At 41.7% G+C, this 26,980-nt stretch overlaps 1 protein-coding gene across 1 annotated transcript in view; it reads left to right on the top strand.

The window, feature by feature from the left end:
- The window catches only part of UNC79 (unc-79 homolog, NALCN channel complex subunit), a 172,979-nt gene that overhangs the window by 102,239 nt on the left and 43,760 nt on the right, over positions 1-26,980 (top strand). Inside the window, exons 33-38 of the mRNA XM_038749857.1 lie at positions 3,622-3,729; positions 4,697-4,813; positions 9,546-9,629; positions 13,533-13,635; positions 21,875-22,015; positions 22,999-23,037. Of these exons, the coding sequence (XP_038605785.1) occupies positions 3,622-3,729; positions 4,697-4,813; positions 9,546-9,629; positions 13,533-13,635; positions 21,875-22,015; positions 22,999-23,037 (592 nt within the window). The remainder of the gene's footprint in view (positions 1-3,621; positions 3,730-4,696; positions 4,814-9,545; positions 9,630-13,532; positions 13,636-21,874; positions 22,016-22,998; positions 23,038-26,980) is intronic.

Here is a 26,980-nt window from a genome sequence, read left to right as displayed (position 1 = left end):
AAGACTGAGAATGAATGGCCGGAGAGATAAGAGGAAAACCAGGAGAGGACAGAGTCTGTGAAGCCAAGGTTGGATAGTGTGTTGAGGAGAAAGGGGTGGTCCACAGTGTCGAAGGCAGCTGAGAGGTCAAGGAGGATTAGGATAGAGTAGGAGCCGTTGGATTTGGCAAGCAGGAGGTCATTGGTGACCTTTGAGGGCAGTTTCTGTGGAATGTAGGGGATGGAAGCCAGATTGGAGGGGGTCGAGGAGAGAGTTGGTGTTAAGGAATTTGAGGCAGCAGGTGTAGATGACTCATTCAAGGAGTTTGGAAAGGAATGGTAGGAGGGAGATACAGCGATAACTAGAGGGGAAGGTGGGGTCAAGAGAGGGTTTTTTTAGGATGGGAGAGACGTGGGCATGTTTGAAGGCAGAGGGGAAGGAAGCAGTGAAGAGTGAGTGGTTGAAGATGGAAGTTAAGGGGGGAGAAGGGACGGAGCGAGAGATTTCATAAGATGAGAGGGAATGGGGTCAGAAACACAGGTGGTTGGTGTAGCACTTGAGAGGAGGGAGGAGATCTCATCTGAGGATACTGCTGGGAAGGATGGGAGAGTAGCAGAGAGGGTTGAGAGCCGTGGGGTTGGAGAAGGTGGGGGAGTGACTGTACTAATCGCTGGGGTAGATAAAAGCAAATTGGGTTGGTTGCAGTCCCTGTCCCACATGGGGCTCACAGTCTCAATCCCTGTTTTACAGATGAGGGAACTGAGGCACAGAGAAGTGAAGTGACTTGCCCAAGGTCACAGAGTAGACAAGTGGCAGAGCTGGGATTAGAACCCACGACCTTCTGACTCCCAGGCCCAGGCTCTATCCATTACACCATGCTGCTTCCCCTAGCTCTTAGCACAGAGGAAGTGCTTCCCATCTGGGACAGATCTGAGGGAGAGCAAGCAGGTATTGTTATCCCCATTTTACAAATGAGGAAACTGAGGCACAGAGAACTATCACATAGCAGACAGGTGGTGGAGCTGGTATTAGAACCCAGGTCTTTGGACTCCCATGCTGTCTGCTTGGTTTTCTTTCCCAGTCTCCATTTTCAATTTGAAGGGCCCCAATTAATGCCCTGAGGGATGTGGAAGGCAATTGAATTTCCCCTTCCCACGCTTTCTCTGCTCCCCTCCCTGCCTGGAATCTCACCATCCCACCAGGCAGAAGGAAGGATGCTAGCGCTGACAGAAACAGTGTTTGCCGTCCCAGCGTGGCTGCCGTGAGAGGGGAGAGATTATGATCACCTCATGATGAGCAGGAGCTGCTAGGTAGCATAACTGCTAGCTCAAAGTGTCATTGCAATGTACCCTGTAGATGGCTCCTTCTCCCTCATCCCCAACGTTGCTTGATGCCCTTGCCATTTCTGATTGTAAGGTGGAGGGGTATCCTGTGGTTTTTCTGTGGTTCTTCAGAAAGGGCAAAGTTAGAAGTCGGGGGAAGAGGGGAAGGGCAATGCTCTCTCACATCCCTGCTTCCTGAAAACACCCTGTGCGCCTTTATGAGCCCTAATGTCAGCTTGCCTCCTTCTACATCCAAGGCGAGAATTGGACCGCGTTTTTCGAGTATGGTACAACCATTTACAAGACACGAGAAGCACCTTGTGTTTGGAAGCTTTGGACATCCTCCTGGGACCAATGGGGGAAAATAGAATACAACCATTTTCACTTGATCAGTAGCTCCATTTTAATGTTTCTGAGCTATCACTTACACAATGATGTATTTATGGCCGATTTTCTAACGTAAATGCTTTGGAAGAGGGCTGCTTAAAGCAAGGTTGTACTCCCTCCCGGACAGATCTGTAGTAAAGATTTTTTTCTTAAAGCAGTGAAGTTAAGGGGACTTTTGCAAATGAAGGGATTCACACATATACTTTTAAAATTGCACTTTATATCCATGGGTTTTTAGTTCTTAGAATCAGTATTCACTATTTTATGAAAAACTATATTTCTAACAGAAACATTTGGAAAGAGAAGGCCTAGGAGATCCCAACAACTCCTAGACTTTAATATCCATCAATCATTGGTGTTTATTGAGTGCTTATTATGTGCAGAGCACTGTGCTAAGTACTTGGGAGAGTACAATACAACAGAATTGGCAGTCACATTCCCTGCCCATAATGAACTCAATATCCTGAAATTTGGTCATTTTAACTCAGTTTATGAGCTTTTCAGAACTAGAAAATTTGTAGTTTCTATTTCCTTTCAGGAACATAAATAGGTTTCTGTTGAGTCAAGGAAGAAAGATGCACAGAAGCTCAAATAATGGTGTAATCATATTTTAAGAGTTTCCAACATGATCTAATTTATCTTGCCAATAGATGTATGTGATAGGTAGGGTTCGAGCTGTTATTATCCAGAGGAAGGGATGAAGGCAAAGGGAGGCTGTCGTGGGCAAGTCAAATATGAGAGTAGAAATCATAATCAATCAAACAATGGTGTTTATTGAGTGCTTATTATGTGCAGAGCACTGTGCTAAGTACTTGGGAGAGTACAATACAACAGAATTGGCAATCACATTCCCTGCCCATAATGAACTCAATATCCTGAAATTTGGTCATTTTAACTCAGTTTATGAGCTTTTCAGAACTAGAAAATTTGTAGTTTCTATTTCCTTTTAGGAACATAAATAGGTTTCTGTTGAGTCAAGGAAGAAAGATGCACAGAAGCTCAAATAATGGTGTAATCATATTTTAAGAGTTTCCAACGTGATCTAATGTATCTTGCCAATAGCTGTATGTGATAGGTAGGGTTCGAGCTGCTATTATCCAGAGGAAGGGATGAAGGCACAGGGAGGCTGTCGTGGGCAAGTCAAATATGAGAGTAGAAATCATAATCAATCAATCAATGGTATTTATTGAACTCAATATGAGCCTCTAGACTGTAAGCTGCTAGTCATCTAATAATAATAATGGCATTTATTAAGTGCCTACTATGTGCAAAGCACTGTTCTAAGTGCTGGGGAGGTTACAAGGTGATCAGGTTGTCCCCCAGGGGGCTCACAGTCTTAATCCCCATTTTACAGATGAGGTAACTGAGGCACAGAGAAGTTAAGTGACTTGCCCAAAGTCACACAGCTGCCAAGTGGCGGAGCCAGGATTCAAACCCATGACCTCTGACTCCAAAGCCCGTGTTCTTTCCACCGAGCCATGCTGTAAGCTCGTCATGGGCAGGGAGTGTATCTGTTTATTGTTATATTGTATTCTCCCAAGTGCTTAGTAAGGTGCTCTGCACACATTAATATGACTGACAGAGCACTGTACTAAGCACTAGAGAGAGCATAATACAACTGAATTAGTAGACATGTTCATTGTCCATGATGAGCTTTCAGTCTAGAGACAATGAATCAATAGTATGTACTGAGTGCTCACTTTGTGCAGAGCACTTTACTAAGTGCTTGGGAGAGAACACCACAGCAGAGTAAGTAGTCATGTTTCCTGCCCACATTGAGCAGAGTAGCAGGGAATGAGTGTACTAGCTCTGTTATTTAGTACTCTCCCAAGCGCTTAGTGCAGAGCTCTGCAAACCACAAGCGCTCAATAAATATGATTGATTGAAAACATATATTCCTCTTTGGGGTTTTAAATAGTGTTTTTGTTTGTAGATCCCTCTGCTAAAGGACTTTCAACTTTGGAAATGCCAAGAGAATCTTCTTCTGCTCCAACATTAGAAGCAGGTGTGCCCGAGACTAGTAGCCATTCTTCTATATCAAGTAAGATTTTCTCTGGCCTTGAGATGGGAAACAAGTATAGAATTTCATTTATTTATTTGTTGAATTGAGGCAATTATTTAATGCTCTTAAAACAGTATTTCCCACATATGGTAAAATTAAAGATGGTGATGCAGAAGAGTCACCCATCAGACCCAGAAGCCTCCCAGGATGCACTGGCATAGCATAATATGGGATCTACTTCTTAAGAATCTAACTTTGGAATTTATCTGGCTAGTGCACTTCAAGCATAGGGCCAAATGCTTTAAGATATAATTAAGACAGCCCTAATTTGGGAGTCCAGAGTTCCTTGGTTTTAGCCATAGTTCTGCCACTTCTGTGACTCCTGACAGATCACTTAATTGCTTTGGCCTCTCTCTTCCCATCTGTAAGATTGGGTAATATATGCTTTTTCTCAGGGCTAATTCAGAGTTGATCAAGCCAGTGTATGTGACGATCTTTGTGCTCCCTTGGAGAAAGGGGAAGGTTCAGTTTTGTTGTTATTGTTCATAAATATATTCAGATGACAGATGAGTGGTCATCAGACTCCATAATCAATCAATCAATTGTGTTTATTGAGCACTTTTTACCTGCATAGCAATGTACTAGGCCCTTGGAAGAGTATAGTACAACTGGTAGACCCATTTCTTGCCCACAGTGGGTTTACAGTCTAGAGGGAGAGGTGGACGTTGTTTATATAAGTAGACACACTACGGATATGTACGTAAGTGCTGTGGGTTGAAGGAGGTGAAGAAAAAGAGTGCAAATCCAAGTGCAAAAGGGGATGCAGAAGGGAGTGGGAGGAGAGGAGATGAAATCTGAGTGTAGAAGTGTACCTCCCCTTATGTTTGGACAACAGTCAAGTCAGGAACCAACTCAAGAATAGGGTGTATATTGTGCTCACACTGAAAGCTCTAAATTCTATCTATGACTTTTTTTTTCCTGTAATGGTCTCCTTTCTCCTAAACAGCTCAGTATAAACAGATGAAAAGGGGATCATTGGGAGCTCTGACCATGAGCCAGTTAATGAAGCGGCAACTGGAACATCAGTCCAGTGCCCCTCACAACATCAGCAACTGGGACAATGGTGGGTTAAGCATTTTGTCCTGCTATCTCCCCTCAAACCAGATGCTGTTTCATTCTGGGCCTTTCACAGCTCACAAATTTTATCATTTCTTTTATGGCTTTCCAGGAAAAAAAAGGGGGAAGATTCAGTAATTTGTAACTGGGTTCAAGTATTCCGTAATCTCAGAGAAGAGGTGCTCCTAGTGGGCTATAAATCCTTACAGGCAGACTTTTCTCTCTCCATTGTCTATAACTGAGATGGAGGGTCAGGTGCTTTCGTTAGAGAGGGAGAAGATGCTGTGGTTTTTCCTGACTCAAATCAAATTAAAGATCACATTACACCAATGAACATCACTCATCAATTTTATTGTTGAATACAAGCCCATGAGTTCTCTGTCATCAATATTACCATGTTGCACTAGAGCTGATTTGTATTCTGTTATGGGTCTATATCTAACCCAGTTTGAAGTAGATGCTGATTCAGTACAGCTAATGTTAGTCTACTCTTTCCAGAATCCACCCCTTCCTCACCATCCAATCTGCCACCATGCAGGTCTAGGCATTTTCCATCTCCTGACTTGACTCTTGCACCCGCCTCTCTGCTTCCAGTCTCTCCCCTCTCCAGCCCATGCGTCATCCAACCGACTAGTCAATCCATCATACTTATTGAGCGTTTACTGTGTGGCAACCACTGTACTAGGCACTTGGGAGAGAGAGAAATTCAGTAGAGTTGGTAGATACAGTCCCTGACCATAAAGAGCTCTCCTTAACTTTGCTCCCTTTGATGTTTTCCTAAAATATCATTCTGTAAATGTCTCCCCACACCTTCAGAATGCTCCAGAGATTGTCCGTTTCTCTCGGCATCAAGCAGGAACTACTGACCATCAGCTTTAAGGCACTTAGCTCTCTTCCCTCTACTTAACCTCAGTCTGTTACATCCTAGTTCCCCAACTTTTTCCTCTCAAGCCAACCTGCTCATTGCGTCTTGTTCTGGTCTCTCTCCCCCGATCTCTTGTTCACATCCTCCCTCCTGTCTGGAACTCCCTCTCTCTTCACATCTGGCATCTACCCCGACCAGTCTCTCCTCTCTCCATCCTATTTCTTCCCTATCTGCTACTTTAGCACTTGATTGCCCACACACGACCCTACAGTGCTTGGCACATAGTAAGTGCTTCACAAACACCAACATTATTATTATAGCACTTTACGCTCCATTGCTTCTTCCTTCCTGTAATTTTCTTGGTGGGATTTGTCCCCTGCTTTCTCCCTCCACCCACTAGATTGTAAAAGAGAAGCATCCTTGAGGGCAGAAGTAATGTCTACTGAACCAGGGTGGTGTAGTGGATAGAGCACAGGCCTAGGACTCAGAAGGTCATAGGTTCTAATCTCGGCTCTGCCACTTGTCTGTTGTGTGACCTTGGGCAAGTCACCTAGCTCCTTTGTGCCTCAGTTACCTCATTTGTAAAATGAGACTATGAGCTGCACGTGGGACAGGGACTGTGCCCAACCCAAGTTGCTTGTATCTACCCCAGAGCTTAGTTCAGTGCCTGGTAAATAATAAGTGCTTAACAAATTCTATTATTATTATTATTTTCTCCCAAGCATTTAGTATAATGTATTGCTCACTGTAGGATCTCTACCATCTACTGATGGATTGGTTGATCTTTGTTTTCTAAACTTAGTATTCTATGCTTTGTGATTGTACTATATTCATTCTTCTCTTCCTTGAGCCAACATTACACTGGTAATTCTTATGATATTCCTATCCTTTTCATAATTAAATATATACAGTGGTCTGGCTGTGTATGGTTTGGGGGTGGGGGAGATGTGGATGAACCATTAAGTGGCTCTGCTTGATTTATTATGTTAGTCATTATCCCTTAGTTTGCAGTTAATGTTCATGACCTTAAAAAAGGATAAATAATTTGGATAACTTTTTTTTATTTTATTTGTTAAGTCCTTACTCTACCACATAGGGGGCTCCAGTCCTAAGTAGGTGGGAGAACAGTTATTGAATCCCCATTTTATAGTTGAGGAAACTGAGGCACAGAGACATTAAGTGACTTGCCCAAGGTCACACAGCAAGCAATTGGCAGAGAGATTAGTAGAGCTGGAATTAGAACCCAGGTCTTTCTGATTACTAGGTCCTGTCTTATTTTAATTGGCAGATTCTCACTTCCCAACCAAAGTAATAAATTTGGGATTCTTATTGAAATTGACTCCATTTTCTCTTAAAATGCTAATTCTCAATCACCCAGGGCAATAGAGGAAAGACACTAGGAATAAAAGCAGTCTACAAATAATCAAAAACCTGTTCTTAGCTAATAATTTCAACCACTGAGTTATTTGATGCAGGTGAGATGGCCAGGAGCCCTGGCCTCAGTCAGTCAATTGGAATTATTGAGTGTTTATTGTGTGCAGACCACTGCGCTTGGTAGAGTACAATGTAACAGTCCAGAAGGTGTACGGAGTTCTAGTTACCAAATTGTTTAGAGGTTGTTGGGCTTTTTTTGAGCCTGGTGACATGACCACACCATTGGTGTCTAATGAGTCTGGCCTGCAGATCTCCCACCTGTTCTCCCACCTACTTAAGACTGTGAGCTCCCACGTGTTACAGTAAATGTACTCCAGAAAGGCCTGGCCCAGAGTTGAGGGCTGAGACTCTGAGAGGTGGTATGAGGGAGGATTTTCTTGTTTCTGTGACCAGTACAGTCCAGTGTTATGGGCCTTTCTGGATATTGGACATGGTGTCACCTGGTCTGTGTTACCTAGTCCCACTATAGCTGGTTTTGCAAAAGACTCATCAAAAAATCTCCTCTGAAGGATGATTTCACACTTTCCATTCAAGAGCTTTTCATAGTTTCTTTCACATGAACATTTTGAACTCTTTTCCTGTTTGCTAAGCCAGCAATGTCATCATCAAGATTTCCTGGAGCTCATCACAGTATATACTGGGAACATATTATATGTATAATCAGATTTCCCTTGCTAACTGTGATTTCTCTCACTGCAAGCTATGGTATTCATACTCCATTTCTGACCATTTTGGCTACCATGGAAGCAAATGAGTTCTCCAAGAGAGTAGGTATAGATGGAGACTAGAAGGGGACTCAGAACTGAACCTTGGAACTCCCACACTTAACGGGTGGGAGGCAGAGGAGGAGCCCGTGAAGGAGATTGAAAATGAATGGCCAGGGATATCAGAGGAAAATCAGGAGGGGACAGAGTCAGTGAAGCCCAAGTTGGATAACATTTCCAGGAGAAGGTGATGATCCACAGTGTGGAAGGCAGCTGAGCGATAGAGGAGGATTAGGATGGAGTAGAGGCCATTGGATTTGGCAGAAGGAGATCATTGGTGGCATTTGAGAGATTGATTTCTGTGGAGTGAAGGGGATGGAAACCAGATTGGAGGGGGTCAAGGAGAGAATTGGAGGAGAGGAATTTGAGTCAGCGGGTGTAGACAACTTGCTCATGGAGTTTGGAGAGGAATGGTAGGAGGGAGATGGGGTGATAACTGGAGGGCGCCGTGAGGTCCAGGGAGGATTTTTTTAGGATAGGGGAGACATGGGCAAGTTTGAAAGAAGTGGGAAAGAAGCCATTGGAAAGCAAATGGTTGAAGAAGGCTGTTAGGGAGGGAAGAAGGGATAAGGTGAGAGTTTTGATAAGGTGAGAAGGAATTGGGTCGGATGTGTAGGTGGAGGGGGTGGCTTTTGAGAGGGGGCAGCAGATCTTCTCTAGAGATACCACTGGGAAGGATGTGAGAGTTGAAGAGGGGGCTGGAAAGGAGAAGGGCTGAGGAGGGGCAGTCGTGATTTTAGCAGGCTCACATCTGATGGTGTCAATTTTCTTAATAAAGTAGGTGGCCAGGTCTTTGGGGGAAAGGGATGGGGGAAGTGGGAGACAGGGAGCTTAAGAAGGGAGTTAAATATCTGGAAAAACTGGCGAGAGCGATGGGTATGGGTGTCAGTAAGGGTGGAGAAATAGTTTTGCTGGGCAGAGAAGAGGGCAGAGTTAAAGCATGCAGGGATAAATTTGAAGTGGACAAAGTCGGACTGATATTTTGATTTCTGCCAGCAGCACTCTGTGGTTTGAGCACAAGACCGAAAGAGGCAGACAGGGCAGGTGATCCAGCACTATGGGTTAATGGTACCAACCTTGATTTTAAGGCTCAAAAAAAAAAGTTCACAGATATAGACAAAATAGAAGAAGCGGGGCAAAATAGAAAAATTGGCTAAAGTATAGGCTGAATTAATCTAAAAGGCTCATTTCTATAATCTGGAGGCTTTGTTTCTTTGCCTCATTTTTCACTTCAAGAAGTTCCTCCAAGTTATTTTTTTTTCCTGGAAGCAGTCATGAATTGTCTCCCAGCTCTAATATATCTAAGGCTCATCCCTCTCCCAACCTGTCTGAACACCAATTTTATTCTTTGACTTTTTATGTTAACATTTTGTTCTGGAACCTTTTAAAGAGTAGTTTATGTAGAATCAATATTTGGGCTTTTGGAAGGCAAGCTTCTTTGTTATTGCTAGACAGCATCTGGCTTCCAGAGGATCATTTTTCTGGGTCATTGGGCAATTTGTAAAAAATCATCTATTTTTCTTCCCCCTCACCCCGCCCCCATCCAGGTGTTGGGACCTTCTCATCTAGGTGTTATCTTTGCTTCCTAAAGTCAATTATTCCATATAAAATTCTTAGAATAGTGATCAGTGCTAGATGGACAGCATTGGAAACTGAAATGCTCTATTTATCCACAGAACAGATACAGCATGGGAAACGTCAGTGTAATGTGCCAGTGTGTCTAAACCCTGAGCTGGAGGGACCACCACTAAGGATGAGAGGTTAGTCCAGAGTTCTTTTAAACTCCATAAGATGGTGCCAAAGACTATCTATGACTGAAAAGGCTGACCACGTGTTCTGGGGTATTTGTGGATTAAGGTAGGCTGTTCCTGGAAATTTTAGAAAAATGTATAAATGTCCTGGAATTGGAAATTCATCGGCCTTATCTTGGGCCCCCTTGGTTCTCTTTCAAACTTAAAAGTTTTGAACTTTTGTATCCAGGATGGAGCATGCTAAGTACATGCTCAGGTCAGGTCCTATGTCATTCTGAGACTTGTAGAACAAAGGCACACTTTTCTCTTTTCTTCTCCTTACCTAAATTCTCCCATTCATCAAAAAAAAAAAAGGGAAAGGTGGACAAGATTGGGCTGCTGTCCTGATTTCCCAGGTTTCCAAACACAATATTTATTGCCAGCTTAGCTGTGAGGACCAGTTATATTTGATATGGTTTCGGGGTGTGTGTGTGAACTTGTGATGAAATGATCATTTTATTTTATAAAGCTTGCCTAAACACAGATAGTCGTGATTTTGGGTTTATCCCGATCTTTGTGTATGCGCTATACTAACGAAGCAGGAAAGCAGCATGGCCTAGAGGAAAGAGCAAAGACCTGCTGTTTTAATCCCATCTTTGCCACTTACCTGCTGTATGACCTTGGGCAAGTCACTTAATTCCTCATCTATAAAATGGGTGTTCAATACTTGTTCTCCCCTCTCACGTAGACTGCAAACCCCGTGTGGGACAGGGACTGTATCTGACCTGATTAACTTTTATCTACTCTAGCGTTTAGTACAGTGCTTGACACATAGTAAGCAATTAACAAATATTATTTAAAAAAAGAAAGACCACATCCCCGATATAGTTTTTGCCTTCATTTTTTATAAGTTTTTAGAGAACTGAGGATTAATTAACTTATTTTTTGAGCCTGAATTCCAACTCTTGAATTAGAATTCTTCTACCCTTGGAAGTAATTTTTTCAACCTTTTTTCTTTCTCCATTTTTCATAAAGGATTTTTATTGCCCACTTTTCAAAATCTGTAGCCAGCTTTGGCTGTGCAGTTCCAAAGGCCATTAGCTGAAAAAAACCAAGAACACAGAAGTCAGATGATTAAATGCAAATCTCTTTTTATGGTAAATCATAGAGGACATTTAGGGTCTTGATGGCTCTGGTGAACATTATTATCTGGTAGTAATGTTTACCCCTGACAGTTCCCTTTGGTTTCCAGGAATTTTGGCTTTCAGAGAACTAAGATTGAGACCCCAGTGAACATTGCAGAAAAACATTTTTATTTCTTGGAGATACACAGTATCCTCTAGACTGTAAGATCATTGTGGGCAGGGAACATGTCTTCTGACTCTGTTATATTATACTCTCCCAAGTGCTTAGTACAGTGCTCTGCACACAGTAAGCACTCAATAAGTATGATATCTGTATCTATGATCTATATCTACATCAACCTATATTTATATATAAATATATCATATTATTGAAAAGGTATCCAGACTCTCTAAGCTGAATTACAACCTCCAGCTATTCATTCCTCAGAGTTCTATTACAAATTTTGTGAGCTCCCAGAGGAAGGGGAATGTTTTGAATGGTCTCCTGACTGACCTCTGCCCTTACCATTTGAAATTCCATTGTTATTTTTTGGATTCTCACTTTATACTTCTAAATCTCAATGAGAATTCTCTTCTGGACTGCAAGCTTGTTGTGGGCAGGGAACATGTCTACCAACTCTGTTATATTGTACTCTCCCAAGCACTTAAGTACACTGTTCTGCACAAAGTAAGAGCTGGATAAATACGATTGATTGATTCTGGGCTTGAATTTTCTGTCCTTAAGCATGGCAGTCCTTTCTAAGAATTCTCAAATTATTCATAATCAGGCTTCTGGTGATTTCTTTCTCTGATGTTCTTTTATCAACTTAAAAGATTTACCCAAGGTCATACAGCAAGTAAAAAGCAGATGTGGTAGTGTGTTTAAAATTAGAGTAATGAAATGGCAATTAAAATATTTTTCTTTATTATTCTTTTGACTGTGGGAGTCTCTATGTTCCCTAGTCTTCACTTCAAGTAGGGCAACTGGGAGGCTCAAGTCTGATGGGCACAAGTCAGCATTCCAGGGAGTCCTGAATTTTTCAGTTGTCATACCCTGTACAATAGCAAATATATTTTCAAAATGGCTTCCAGATAATATCCTGAAACATTTCCCTTCTCTTTTGCATAACTCTGGGGATGAGGACTTTTTAGGCAGAAAGTGCCCCCATTAAGGATTCCCAGATACGAACCTCTCTGATGTTGGGAAACGGGTATAGAAGTTTGGTTTAAGATGGACTTGTGTTTATGGGGAATTTCTAGAGCAATTGCATGTGGACAAAGAAAACTGAGATCTGTGATATGATGATGATGGTATTTGTTAAGCGTCTGCTATGTGTCAAGCACTGTTCTAAGTGCTGGGGTCCCTGTTCCTGTGCTCTATGGACAGTCTTAACCCTCATTTTACAGATGAGGTAACTGAGAAGTTGAGTGACTTGTCCAGGGTCGCATAGCAGACAAGTGGCAGGGTTTTTTCATGTTTTCTTACTGGTCATAAAATCATCTAGCTTTTTTATTCCATCTGCAGAATTTACCAGTAACTGCATGATAGATATGTTGTTTGATGTTATTTGATTTACTCTCTCATCCCCAGAGAACTGTGCTTCTCTGTTCATAAAATTGATATTTTGAAAATGAAAGTTTGTTCTTCTAATTTTGTCACCTAGTTTTTAGTCCTCCACAAATTTCTCCAACATCACATTGCTCTAACTTCAATTCATCAGTTGCTTTTCTTTGCTATCAGTAGCATCCCACTCTTGTCACAACATTCCTGTGCAACTAAAAATACAAAACACTCAAGATCGTCTTGGCTTCTTGTAATGATCATGAAAGCTATGGCCATTTAGTAACCAATTAAGACCCAAGTAAGTTTTTACAGCTCCCACATTGAAAAGTAAAGTTTACTTACAGGTAAGTAAATCGAATGGCATAGTGATTCAAAATTACTGCCAGTTTCCTTCCTGTAACTTGAATTCATACTCAATCCTGACTATCTCAGTTTTTAAAAATGAAATTTTTTTCTGTGCTGTGGGCACATTACCACTGTTAGTGAGGGAATTAATCCAGAAGACTCCCTCTTTTCCTAAATGTACTGGAGACTTCGGTTTATCCCCTCAGAATTGGCAAAATTTCAATGAAATGGTGAAAACTGTTTGGATTTGTTCATGTTAACTCAGTTAAGACACTCAGGGACAGCTTTCTTGATTCTTTTTTTTCTACATTGGTTCCTTTGATGGCAATTTCATTTGAGATGAAATAGGTCATCATGTTCATGTAATACACAAGTATATTTGCAGGGATTATTGGAAATAAAACTAAAGAAGCAGCATGATCTAGTGAAAAGAGCTTAGGCCTGGGAATCAGAGGACCTGGGTTCTAATCCTGCCTCTGCCACTTGCCTGCCCGGTGATATTCAGCAAGTCACATAACTTCTCCGAGCCTCAGTTTCTCATCTGTAAAATGGGGATTCAATACCTGTTCCCCCTTCTACTTAGATGTGAGCCCCATGTGGAAAGGGAACTGTGTCCAACCTGATTCATTTTGTACCTACCTTAGCAATTAGTACAGTGCCTAGCACAAAGTAAGCACTTGACAAATATCACAATTAGTATTATTATTATTATTAATGATAATACTAAAGAAGACCCAATAATCTTCCAGATAAAGTGAATTTTGAAAAATTCCTGAACTGCAGTTAATGGTGACTCTACCGATTCACTGTGAAAGTCCATATACCTCTGTGTGACCACAGGGCGAGGCTCTTTTGGGCACAGTTCTGCATTCACCGGACATTTCTTTAACATTTTCCCAGGTGCCACAAAATCCAGCCTGCTGTCCGCACCCAGCATCGTCAGTATGTTTGTGCCCGCCCCCGAGGAATTCGCCGACGAACAGCCAACTATGATGACTGACAAGTAAGCACATACTGTAATAGAATTTTCTTTAAGATGCTTGGAGGCAACACTCTCACCCCATTACAGTCAGTTCTCCTCTAACAATGTGTCTTTATGACATTTCAGATAGAAATCCACAACAGAAGTAGGGACTGTTCCTCTGAAAGTCTGCCTCTTTCGGGATGGAATGCGATGTGGCTCAGGAAAAATCAATGAGCATGTGCACTCGGTGTTAGTCAAAGCATGTGGGCTATAGTGCAAGTTTTTCCTAGCACAGATTTTTCAGCCACAAAGTCCAGAAACAAAAAACTGTGTTGTGCGTGAACTGATTGTATGAAACAGGTCTTAGGAGGGATATCATTATTCCTGCACTGATCCAGAATGAGCAGGTGGATCTGCAGTCACTGGCATTGATTTGTGATATTGTGTTGATAGATTCCCCTTTTCCTAGGTAGAGTAGGTATCAGGAAATTCTGAAATTAGTGCAGAAAAAAATGTAGTTTTATTGGTCACTTTTTGGTAACCACTTCTTGCTAACCTCTTCTGTTTCTCGGAGGTCTGAGTATCCTCAATCTAATCCAGTCAGTAGTATCTATTGGGCACCCACTGGGTACTGAACATTAAACTAATAATTGTGGTATTTGTTAAGCACTTACTATGCGCCAGGTACTTTTCTCAGCACTGAGGTGGATACAAGAAAATTGGGTTGGACATAGTCCCTCTTCCACATGGGGCTCACAACCTTAATCCCCATTTTACAGATGAGGTAACTGAAGAAGAGAGAAGTTAGGTGATTTGCCCAAAATCACTCCGCAGACATGTGGCGGAGCTGGGATTAGAATCCAGATCCTTCTGATTCTCAGGCCCATACTCATACTAAGTGCTTGGGAGAGTTAAAGCAAGTTGGAAGGCATGGTCCTTGCCATTAAGGATCTTATAATCAGTGGGGGGACAGGTACTGCAAGAAATTATAGATAAGAGAAAGTAATAGAATATATGAAATATGTACATAACTGCTACAGGGACTTGTGGATACCTAAGTACTTAGATGGCAAAAATCCCCCACTGAAATGACAGCTGAGGAATACAGTGGCAAGACTAGAAAGTAATCGGAGAAGATCTTCTGGAGATGTGATTTTAGAAGGACTTTGGAGATGGGGAGAGCTGTCATCTAGAGAATATGAAGGGAAGCAGCATGGCCAGGTGGAAAGAGCATGGATCTGGGTTCTAATCCTGACTCCACCACTTACTGTGTGACATTGGGCAAGTCACTTAGCTTCTCTGTGCCACAGTTTCCTCACCTGCAAAATGGAGATTCAATACCTGTGCTCCCTTGTACTTAGACTGTGAGCTACAAGTGGAACTTGATTCTCTTGTATCTGCCCCAGAACATAGTACAGTGCTTGGCACAAAGTAAATACTTAACAGATACCATTATTGTTGTTATTGTTAGAGAGGGAGTTTCAGACATTCTGGAGGGCATCAACACGAATTAGGTAGTGGGAAACAAGAATGAGGCACAGTAAGTTTACTTGTAAAAAGTGAAAATTGTAAACTTGAGTATATTGAGAGAAGAGAGTGAATAAGTAGAAGGGAGAGAGCTGATAGTGCCATTAAAGACAGTGTCAGGAGTTTCTGCTTAATGCTGGTAGGAACTGGCAACGATTTGAGGTTTTTGAGGAGGAGGGAGATATGAGCACAAGAATGTTTTAGAACTATGATCCAGTCAGCAGAGTTGAAATATGGCCCAGAGAGGGGGTAATCATGGAAGAGGTGGATAGGGAAGTCAAGCTGAGATCAGTCACATTTATTGAGCGCTTACTGTGTGCAGAGTAGAGCACAGGCCTGAGTGTCAGAAGGTCATGGGTTCTAATCTCAGCTCTGCCACTTGTCTGCTGTGGGACCTTGGGCAAGTCACGAGAAGCAGAGTGGCTTAGTAGAAAAAGCTCAGGCTTGGGAGTTAGAGGACGTGGGTTCTGATCCCGGCTCCACCACTTGTCTGCTGTGTGGCCTTGGGCAGCCACTTAACTTCTCTGTTTCTCAGTTACCTCATTGGTAAAATGGGGATTTAGACTGTGAGCCCCACGTGGAACAACCTGATTACCTTTTATTTACCCCAGCGCTTAGAACAGTGCTTGGTACATAGTAAGTGCTTAACAAATACCATAATTATTATTATCATCATTATTATTCATTCACTTCTCTGTGCCTCAGTTGCCGCATCTGTAAAATAGGGATAGGGACTGTGAGCCGCACAGGGTACAAAGACTGTGTCCAACCCAATTTGTTTATATCCACCTCCAGCTCTTAGTTCAGTGACTGGCACACAGCAAGCACTTTACAAAGACCATAATAATTATTATTGGTATTGGTATTACTGTACTAAGTGCTTGGGAGAGTACAGTATAGCAGAGTTGGTATACATGTTCCCTGCTCATAGTGAGCTTACAGTCTGAGGGGGAGAGAGGCATTGGTATAAATAAATTATGGATATGTACATAAGTGCTGTGTGGATGAGGAAGGAGTTATAAAGAGAGCAAATCCAAGTGCAAGGGCCACACAGAAGAGAGTGGGAGATGAGTAAATGAGAGATTAGTCAGGGAAAGACCCTTGGAGGAAACGTGCCTTCAATAATGCTTTGAAGGTGGTAAGGGTAGTTGCCTTTCAGATATGAAGAGGGTGTTCCAGGCCAGAGGCAGGACATGGGTGAAAGGTCAGTGGCGAGATAGATGACATAGAGGTAGAGTGAATACGTTGGATAAGGCACAGTGGGCATTTGAATGGAAAAAGGAGAGATTCTGGAAATGTTGTGGGAAAGACCATTCCGTAACAACTCAGCACTTGGGTGCTCCCATCTTCCTTGAGCACATAGCTCATACTGTAGTACACAACTCAGGCTTCTTCCTAGGTGTAATTTATTTTAGTATCTCACTCCCTGACTAGATTGTAAACTCTTTCAGGGCTGAGTTCTGAGGTACTTTCATAAGCACTTAATACAGTGCTGGGCACACACTACACACATTAATTGGGGGTTGAAAGAGAGAGAGAAGACAAGGAGAATGCCTGAGAGGAAGGAGCTTGTGGTTTGTTGTCCATAAGGGAGAACTTAGGTGGAGAAGTTGTGTTAAAGTTTAGACATACTGAGTTTGAGGTATCAACGGAACATAACGATGTCCAGAGGAAGGAGGAATTGTGACATTTCAGAGAAAGAGTGGGGAGAGAGCTAGTGAGGGAGATTTGGGAGTCACCTGTATAGAGGTGAAAGTAGTAGCAGTAGTAGGAATCATACTTATTAAACACTTATGTGTGCACAGCAGTGTACTAAGCACTGGGGAAGAATGCACAGGTAGAAATTAGACATGGTCTCTGTCCCTTGTTGGGGGCTTATAATCCAAAATTAAAATCACAGAGAGAGGCCTGGCAACAGATACATAAGGAGAGATGAAAACAAACACTGAGATAACATAAAAACAAAAACAAAAAATGGTAGGGTACTTTGGTAGGAGGAGCAGAATTCAAGGCTCCTCACTCTCTAGAATCCAGGCTTCTCATGGCCCTGAGGTTGAAGCCAGAGGAATGAGTGTTATTTGAGAGGGGAAGAGGAGCCTTGTGGGACACCTATATTTCTGAGGTGAGAGACAGAGGAAGAGTCAGTGAAACAAACCTAGGATTGGCCAGAGAAGAATGAGGAGAACCAGGAGAGAAATGTGTCAGAAAAGTCAGTGTTAGACAGTATTTCAGCTAGAATGTGTGCTCCCTGAGGGCAGGGATTAAGTTTTCTCTTCTGTACTTTCAGTAAATTCATTAATGCTATTGTTGATTTATTGGCTTCCAGGGGAAGGGAGGGGCCCACAATATTGAAGGCAGCCAAGGGGTCAAGGAGGATTAAGATAGAGTCCATTAGTTATGGTGAGAAGATGGTCATCCTTGGATTGACATGTCTGTGGAGTATTGTCAGTTGGAGGAGAGGGAAGGGCCAAATTGAAACAGGTAAGAATGAATACAAGGTAGACACAGTCAGAGAGATGTCTGGATTTGCACCAGTAGCGCTCCACAGCTCAGGAGAAGAAGCACAGGGAGTGGACTTGGGAAATGATCAAGGTTTGCAGATTATTGGTACGAGATCATGGAGGGGTAAAGGGAGTCAAGTTCAGTGGAGAGAAAGATGTTAAGGGCATCAATTTATGTGTCAAGATAAAAAATTATGGTATTTGTTAAGCACATACTATATGCCAAGCGCTGTTCTAAGCACTGGGGTAGATACAAGGTAATCAGGTTGTCCCACGTGGGTCTCACAGTCTTCATGCCCATTTTAAAGGTGAGGTAGTAATGATGGCATTTATTAAGTGCTTACTATGTGCAAAGCACTGCTCTAAGCGCTGGGGAGGTTACAAGGTGATCAGACAGTCTTAATCCCCATTTTACAGATGAGGTAACTGAGGCCCAGAGAAGTTAAGTGACTTGCCCAAAGTCACACAGCTTACAAGTTGGCGGAGCCGGGATTTGAACCCATGTCCTCTGACTCCCAAGCCTGTGCTCCTTCCACCAAGCCATTAAGCTCGTCCTCTGGACTGTAAGCTGGTTATGGTCAGGGAACCAGTCTGCTAATTCCATTGTACTGACTGCTCCCAAGCGCTTAGTAAAGTACTCTGCACATAGTACTCAATAAATACCATTGATTGATTGATTTGAGACCAAGTGGGGCAAAATGGATAGTTAGGCAGTGTTCCAGCATCTTTGGTTTGATTTGGGACTTAAATCTTGTCCCTGCTGCTGCATTGTCCATCTTTCCTGACCCAAGATTGGGGAATGTTGGAAAAAGTAAATTACCTTTGGAGGAGGGCATGGCCATAGGAAACTTTCTGTTCTTTTCTTTTCAGTTCCTTGCCATTCTACTCAAGAGTTCCATCCTTCTTTTTCCAAGCTCACCAATTGCCAATATTGGATCCTACTTGTCCGAAGTCTCCTTGGCAGCAACCCCCGACCTCCCATCACATCCTCCTCTCCTACTCCTCATCTGTCTCCCTTTTGGTCCAAACTTCAGTTTCTTCCCCTCATTTTCAACCCTCTCATGCCCATTTTCCTTCTCACTTGGGTTCTCCCAAAGAGGCTGAAGTATTTGGTGAGATGTCTTTTATCCGTTGGCTTTAATTCTTGCTCATTTTAGCTGGATGCTTTTGGAAGGCTGAGGCCATATTCCTATTGATGTAGACAAAAGGCCAGGTGAAAATCTATGGGTTAAATTTATGTTACCAAGGAATGATTATTCAGGAGTGTAGGTTAGCCTTTACCATACAAATTAAATTCTTATTGATGTAGAAATTCTGTTCTTGCATATAACTCTGGGATATTTTATGGAAAGGTCAGATTCAAATTACTGCTTTGGCCTTTTCCCTTTTTCCAGTAGATGCTATTTGCTTTATAACATTTCACAACTTCAGATTCAAAAAAAACACTAAGGCTTATGAGAGTACCAGTTTAAGCTAGTTGTAATAAGATTGACCTGTTTTGATGGTAAAATGCTTTATACTTTGAAACATAGATATTGCTTCTTTGCTTTGGGTAGCTTTCAGAGTTCCTGTAGGAATACGCACATTATAAAGGCTTGAAATCTTAAGACTCAATCAGCGTTTCAGCCTTTATTGCTTCAATTTCATTATGGCAAATTTTAACATCGAGTAATAAAAATGCATCAAAAAACAAACCATAAAAGTTTCCATATCATTCTCATGCGGATACTTTTGTGAAAACATTTGGCATATAAATGGATGGTGAGGGAAAGAAACAGCACTTATGCCCATTATCGTTGCTCTCCATTAGTAATATTAAAATATATTTTCCCAAATATCAATTTTTTACTAGCTCAGTGTGACTTCTTGCTTTCCCTCGTTGTGGGCAGGGAATGTGTCTACCAATTCTGTTATATTCTAGCCCCCCAAGTGTTTAGTACAGTGCTATGCACATAGTAAGCCCTCAATAAAATAAAAGCAGCATGCATAGTGGATAGAGCACAGACCTGGGAGTTATAGGTTCTAATCCCAGCTCTGCCACTTGTCTGCTGTGTGACCTTGGGCAAGTCACTTAACTTTTCTGTGCCTCAGTTACCTCATCTGTAAAATGGGGATTGAAACTGTGAGCCTCACGTGGGACATGGACCCAACTCGATTTGCTTGTCTTCTGGACTGTGAGCCCGTTGTTGGGTAGGGATTGTCTCTATCTGTTGCCAAATTGCACTTTCCAAGTGTTTAGTACAGTGTTCTGCTTACAGTAAGCGCTCAATAAATATGACTGAATGAATGAATGCTTGTATCCATTCCAGGGCTTAGTACAGTGCCTGGCCTATGGTCAGCCACGTAACAAATACTATTAAAATAATTAAATAAATACCATTGATTTCCCTCTTTACCATGAAAGTGATTTTGTTCTTTTACCTCCCAGCTGTGTCATCAGATTTTCTTCACAACAATAGTGAAGTTGTCCTTTTAAGTAGTATATTTAGCAGTTAATGGTTCTCTGCATTTCAAATGAGAACACTGAGGCAACACTTATCTCAATGGTAAATATTGTCAGTTTCTGCAGGAAGCCAACATAAAAGTGGGTTTGGACAACTGAGAGAACTCAACACAGGTCTTAAATGGCACTAAAGCTATCTGACTCATTAGCTCACTGGAGAGGAATTTTTTTCTTGCAGTTCAGCCTGGCAGGGCAGAAAAGTGTTAGGTTGGGAGGTGATATGTTTTCCATGACAGCTTTCTACAGGATGTTTACTGTTTGTTCCAGGAATCCACTCAATTGGTAGTAGCTGCCATTGGTGCTGACAGCTCTGCATCTATCATCTTATATCTTGCCAGCTTGCCTGGACTCAGGGTGGCAGCAGGGCAAAGGAGAATAGACCTTGGAGCAAGCCCAAAACTCCACTGACCAGGAAGAAAGGAATTCCGCTGAGTGTGCTTGGAATGAAGATTAATGTGTGGGGCAGTTCCCACCAATTTAATGTCAGCAGACATGAGCCAAATGGAATTTCCTATTGTAAAATTATCTTCAAATTAGGCCTCGGCCTTGCAGGCATGACCAGTGAGTTAGTGATGAGCAGAAAATGAAGCCTAGATTTTCTGTGACTTTTGTCAGTTCTCTGTTGATTCAAACCCGATCACCTCTGGTCCAGACTGAGCCCCTTCCTTCCTCTCCCCCTGGTCCCCCTCACCATCCCCCCCATCTTACCTCCTTCCCTTCCCCACAGCACCTGTATATATGTATATATCTTTGTACATATTTATTACTCTATTTATTTATTTATTTTACTTGTACATATCTATTCTATTTTATTTTGTTAGTATGTTTGGTTTTGTTCTCTGTCTCCCCGTTTTAGACTGTGAGCCCACTATTGGGTAGGGACTGTCTCTATATGTTGCCAACTTGTACTTCCCAAGTGCTTAGTACAGTGCTCTGCACACAGTTAGCGCTCAATAAATATGATTGATGATGATTATAATGAAACCACTCTGCTCTTCTTTTAGTATAATATTTTCCTTTAGGTTTCACCATCTTGCCGCATTGTGGAGGTGTTCGTGTGGGTAGGGAGTGTGTCTACCAACTCTGTTATACTGTATTCTCCCAAGTGCTTAGTAGAGTGATCTGCAGACAGTAAGCAATCAATAAATACCTCCGATTGATTGAAAAGAGGAAACAGTAATCCCTGCATGGGCCAAACTTTGGGAGGCAGAAAGGGCTTTTACAGAAACAGCATGGCCTAGTGGAAAGAGCATGGGCTTGGAAGTCAGAGGTCCTAGGTTCTAATCCTGGTTCATCCTCATGCCTGCTAGGTGACCTTGGGCAAATCACTTAACTTCTCAGTGCTTCAGTTACCTCATCTGTAAATTGGGGATTAAGACTGTGATCCCCCTGTGGGTCAGGGACTGTGTCCAATTTGATTACCTTTTATCTACCTCAGTGTTTAGAACAGTGCCTGGCAGTAGTAAGTGCTTAACAAGTACCATAACTATTTTAATCCAAAGGAGCTATCTCTGATCTCTACCTCATTTCCCTTTCTGTGTCAGTTTCAATAGCGAGATTGGAAACTTTCCTGGACTGTGATTAATTGTTGACTTTGATTAGTCAGAAGGGGTAAGGAGGAGACAACAGACCTCTTGTTGAACACCATCTGACAAGAATGAAGTGGTTTTAAGTGATTCCTGGGTTTCTGTAAGAGGCATGCCAGCATTCACTAGGATCATTAGTGATTCCTCTTTTGTCTCTGCAGGTGCCATGATTGCGGTGCCATTCTGGAAGAATATGATGAAGAAACCCTTGGGCTGGCCATTGTCGTCCTCTCAACCTTTATCCATCTCAGTCCAGATTTAGCTGCCCCTTTACTGCTGGACATCATGCAATCAGTGGGAAGGTGAACCACAACAAATAATTAGTGTACAATTGGTTGTGATGAGTGCTAGTCAGCCCACTTAGGGTATGAAGCTGGGTGCTATGTAGGTTGCAATTTCTGTAAATTTCAGGCAGAGAAGAAAATTCAGACTTCCAGTAGAACACTTAGAAATTCCTACATCAAATGGTTTTTAGGCAAAGTACCGAACAGGGAAAATGATGTCAAGTGAGGCAGTATTATTGATCGTAATGTTCAGGGAGTCCAGAAGACATTTAATTCTGAAGAAAGAAGCTGTTTCATGAACACTAGTACTTGTTCAACTGCCATTTTGAATAAATCAAGTTTAAACTACGTAGGAATCCTGAAGTACTAAGTGTTCCTCGGGGCACGTAGAAATGACAAGACTGCCTACCAGGAGCGGAAGACTTAGTTGCCGAACAAGGCCTGAGTAGGTGGAATTGGAAAGTGAAATAATGAGTGTTATGTTTGTATTGGAGGGAGATGGACAAGCTTTATCAGTGAATAAGGAAAGAGTGCAAATTGCTATTTTAACTTAAGCGTTGTTCCACACATTGCCCAAGCCAGGTTCTTTTTTTCCCCTCTAGTAGGATGCCCAAGTAATATATGAAATCCTGTATATCATACTTTGCTTTATTTTATTTTTTTGGCTCTTAGGTTGTCTCTAGAATTCCTTGTCTGGAACACTTTGAATATGAAAGTGTGTGTGTGTGTGTGTGTGTGTGTGTGTGTGTGTGTGTATAATATATTTAGAAATGAAAAAAAATTAACTGCACCTTCTGAAATTGACATGATTTGTCAGAGTATAAATCTGAGGGTCTGGATTGTTGTTGAGGAGAACAGAGCCTGGATCTTATGTGAGACTGTCTAAATGATTGAGGGAGTCATCCACAACAAAACCTCAGATATTTTCTCATGATAGTTGTCTGTCTGTTTTTTTAAAACCTTCAGACTTCACATGACTTGTGCATTGGTTTCTACTATAGGTTGGCATCCTGTACCAGTTTTTCTAATCAAGCAGAAAGGTAAGACTCTAGCACTAAATATATTGTCATATACCCTGTGGACACTCAATATTCATTACTGAAGATTATAATAATAATAATAATAATAATGATAATAATGACAAAGATTCAAAACTAACAGCCTGTTTTTTCCTCTGCTTATGCACTTTCTTCCTGTGCTTCTGAGACATTAATAGTGCAGTTCTCTCCCTTAGGAATCACATTTCATCCTATGCATTTAAGAACATGCATAGCATATTGTCCCCGAGACACTTGCTTTTCTTTCTCATGACATTAGGTCACCTTTTTATAGAATTTCTTTTTTTGCTTCCAGGAAAAAAATTCTGCCTAGTCTATTTAAGCCCCCTGCTATTGGAAAAAAAATGGGCATGATTAAACAGTTCTTCATTTTTGCCAACTGAAGAAATAGTATTCGATTTCTGATTTTAGAGCTCTCCAAAGTCAGATCCGTAATGATAGTTTTGCAATTCAAGAAATTGTTCACAGTTGAAGCTAAAAATAAGAATTGACCTTATTTGGTTCTGTGTACATGAGGTCTTTTTTTTTTTTGTAAATAAAGCTAGGTCTTAAATTTCATCTGCCAGAAGTATTCAAAACAAGCTGCTGTTGTCTCTCCAAATCCTGAATATTTTCCCCTGAAAATTTCTGTTTTTGTGCACACTGCCATAGCCAATGCACGTTCCAAAGGTTCTGCAGGCACAATAACATGTGAGATAATATTTGTGTAGAGTCATTAATTTGAAAGTATGCTTTTACTTTTTTTCCCCACAAATCAAAACTCATTGTGTAAAAAGGGCAAATCATCAAAAAAGGGACAATCTAGTTTAAGATCTAGGATTATATAGGCAATTTCGGCACTAGGCAAGCTTTGTGTACCTGCTGATGAAGTATGAGCAGAAATGCTGAAAGGCAAGGATGTGGACTGGATGGTTTTCAGCCCTCAGATTCTAGTTCTGGCTGCACTTATTGCAATTCCCAAGGCAACTATCTTTTGAACAGTAAGGTAGCTACAGAAATGTTACCATCTAAGAGATGTAACCCTCATCTCTTCAGCCCCAGTAATTTCACAGGATAAAATGGGACCATTTATCAGTGGTAGGAAACTAAGCCATTGAGGAGGCATTAAGACTGCAAAGTTGATCAGAGCCCTCAGTGATCCCAAATATTATTTATATGCTTCCTTGAGAAGCAGCATGGTCTAGTGGATAAGCATGGGGTTTGGAGTCAGAAAGACCTGGTTTCTAATACTGGTACTGTCACTTGTCTGCTGTGTGACTTGGGCAAATTCCTTAACTTCTCTGTTCCTCGGTTAGATCATCTATAAAATGGAGATTAAGACTGTGAGCCCCATATGGGACATGGACTGTATCCAACCTTACCTTATACCTACCCCAGGGTTTAGTACAGTGCCTGGCATGTAGTAAGAGCTTAACAAATACCATTAAAAATTTTTAAAAAACCCCAAAGAAACCCAGTACCCATCTCTTGTCAATGTGAACATATAGCTCTAAAAGGAGATTCATCTGAAGGACCGGGAAAATTTTTCACGCATCGCAATTAATGACAAGCTTCTCAGATCACAGCTGCTAGAACTACAAGGCCAATTGTAGCTATGTGGTGGGTCTCCGAGGATGTGTGAATGAGAAGGATTTCACATGATAGATCACTCTTTCCAGTCCCAGCTGGTTCCACAAGGGCTATTCTCAGAATTATTCCTGAACTAATTCCTTCTCATAAAGTTGCACATGTTCATTTATCATTTTGGTGGCCTGCTAGCTTTAGACTTCCAGGTTGCAGAACTGTATAAGCTGATTGTTCCCAAATATATGTGGGCCCCGTAGAATTAAACAGCACTGTCATTTTTTTCAACCTGGCCCCATCCTGCTAGAATGAGCAGGATGAGAAGCAATGTGAGTCAGAGGACCTGGTTTCTAATCCCAACTCCACCATTTGTCTGCATTATAACCTTGGGAAAGGCACTTTTCCATGCCTGAGTTACCACATCTGTAAAATGGGGATTAAGACTGTGAGCCCCATGTGCGACATGGACTGCATCCAACCTGATTATAGTATATCTAGTCCAGCACTTAGTACAGTGCCTGGCACATAATAAGTGCTTAGCAAATGTCATTTTGGAAAAAAAAATGATTCTCTGGGAGGAAGTTAGGAGGTTGAACTCTTAGCACTTTTCTGCTATTGTTATTGAATTTTAATGCTGGTGTTAGATACAGTACTCTCACTTCAAGATAACCTCAACAGAGTTCACCTTATTTTGAACCTTAACTTCTCCTCCCCACAACTTTTGAAGAATTCTGACTGACTTGAATTAAGTGATTAAAGCCTATTTCAATTTAGCATGCTCTCCCTATCTTCCCTTCCCTGATTAATCTCACCTACCGTACCACATTCTCCTACTCCCCACTCTTGCCACTTAATCACTTCCGCAGAGAAGCAGCGTGGCTCAGTGGAAAGAGCCCGGGCTTTGGAGTCAGAGGTCATGGGTTTAAATCCCAGCTCCGCCGCTTGTCAGCTGTGTGACTTTGGCCAAGTCACTTCACTTTCCTGGGCCTCAGTTCCCTCATCTGTAAAATGGGGATGAAGACTGTGAGCCCCACGAGGGACAACCTGATCACCTTGTAGCTTCCCCAGTGCTTAGAATAGTGCTTTGCACATAGTAAGCGCTTAATAAATGCCATTATTATTATTATTATTACCTAACCCCTTAGGTACTAATACCCCCCTACCCATAGTACCTAGGTTATTATTAACATTGTAATTATTATCATTTTTATTGTATTTGTAAAGCACTTTCTATGTGCCAATCACTGTACTAAGTCCTGAAGTAGATGCAAGATAATCAGGTCAGATACAATCCTTGTCCCACATGGAGCTCACATCTCAGACTGTTATTTCCCCCAAACTGTAATTTAGTTTAGGGCGTGTCTTCCCTGATAGACTGTAAGCTCCATGAAGACAGGGATCATGTCTACTCACTCTCTTGTACTCTCCTGAACTCTTATTACAGTGCTCTGCAGAGAGTAAGTGCTCAATAAACACTACTGATTGATTTAAAACAGATTATTTAGCATAGGTAGCCCCAGATCTCTAGAATCATAGAACAAGGTATATTTTTGCTGAATAGATTGGGAAGGGCTATTAGGTTGTATTACCCATGTCGAAATGTAAATTGAATTCAAAATATTTGGATATTGATACATATTTACACTGCTATTTGATAAGGTAGCTATTGTGCTTTTTATTAGTTTTTATATATTTACATGCTTTTGGTCAACTTTTTGAATCTTGGAATGCATCAGAGCACTTTACGTTAATTTCCTAAAGGAAACTATGTACTGTTTAGGGCTATTTTGGCTAAAACCTCAATTTTCATGGACTTGATTATGAGTGTTAACCAGGACAGTGCATTAGGCATGACATGGTATCCTTCCCGCAGGCCTATCAGAGTGCTTAATTAGCCTCCATGGAGTTACATGTCTCCTGGGGCTGGATCTGTCTGATTAAGGGCACACCTGCCAAGTTTGTAAAGGGCAAATCTAATGTCCCCAAACTTAATTTTGCTGCTTTCACAGGTTTAACTGGCTTAATGAACCTGCTATTTTAGCCAGATAATAACAGTAGGAGAAAGTTGACACTAATGCTCCCTGTTGAATTACAGCAGGGAAGGGCCAAAAACCATTAAGTTGAGGTCATGTAAAAAGATCTCTCCCCCCACCCCCCAGAAGAATAGGTCCCCATATAGTTCTTTTGGAATGGTGTAAATGTACCTTTTATTTATAGCTTCTTTCCTTTCCCCCTGCTACCAGCAGCCGGCCTGGGTTCTGGGCATTATTAGCCTCTGTCTCCCCAAGGATGTGGCAGGGTCAGAATCAGGGCAGAATGTTGGAAAAGTTCAAGGTGTTCAATTGTGAATATGTCTCCATCA

Source organism: Tachyglossus aculeatus, chromosome 1 (assembly GCF_015852505.1).
Source record: "Tachyglossus aculeatus isolate mTacAcu1 chromosome 1, mTacAcu1.pri, whole genome shotgun sequence".
NCBI lineage: Eukaryota > Metazoa > Chordata > Mammalia > Monotremata > Tachyglossidae > Tachyglossus > Tachyglossus aculeatus.
The sequence above is the reverse complement of the archived record's forward strand: the minus strand, read 5'-3'. Positions and strand labels throughout refer to the sequence as shown.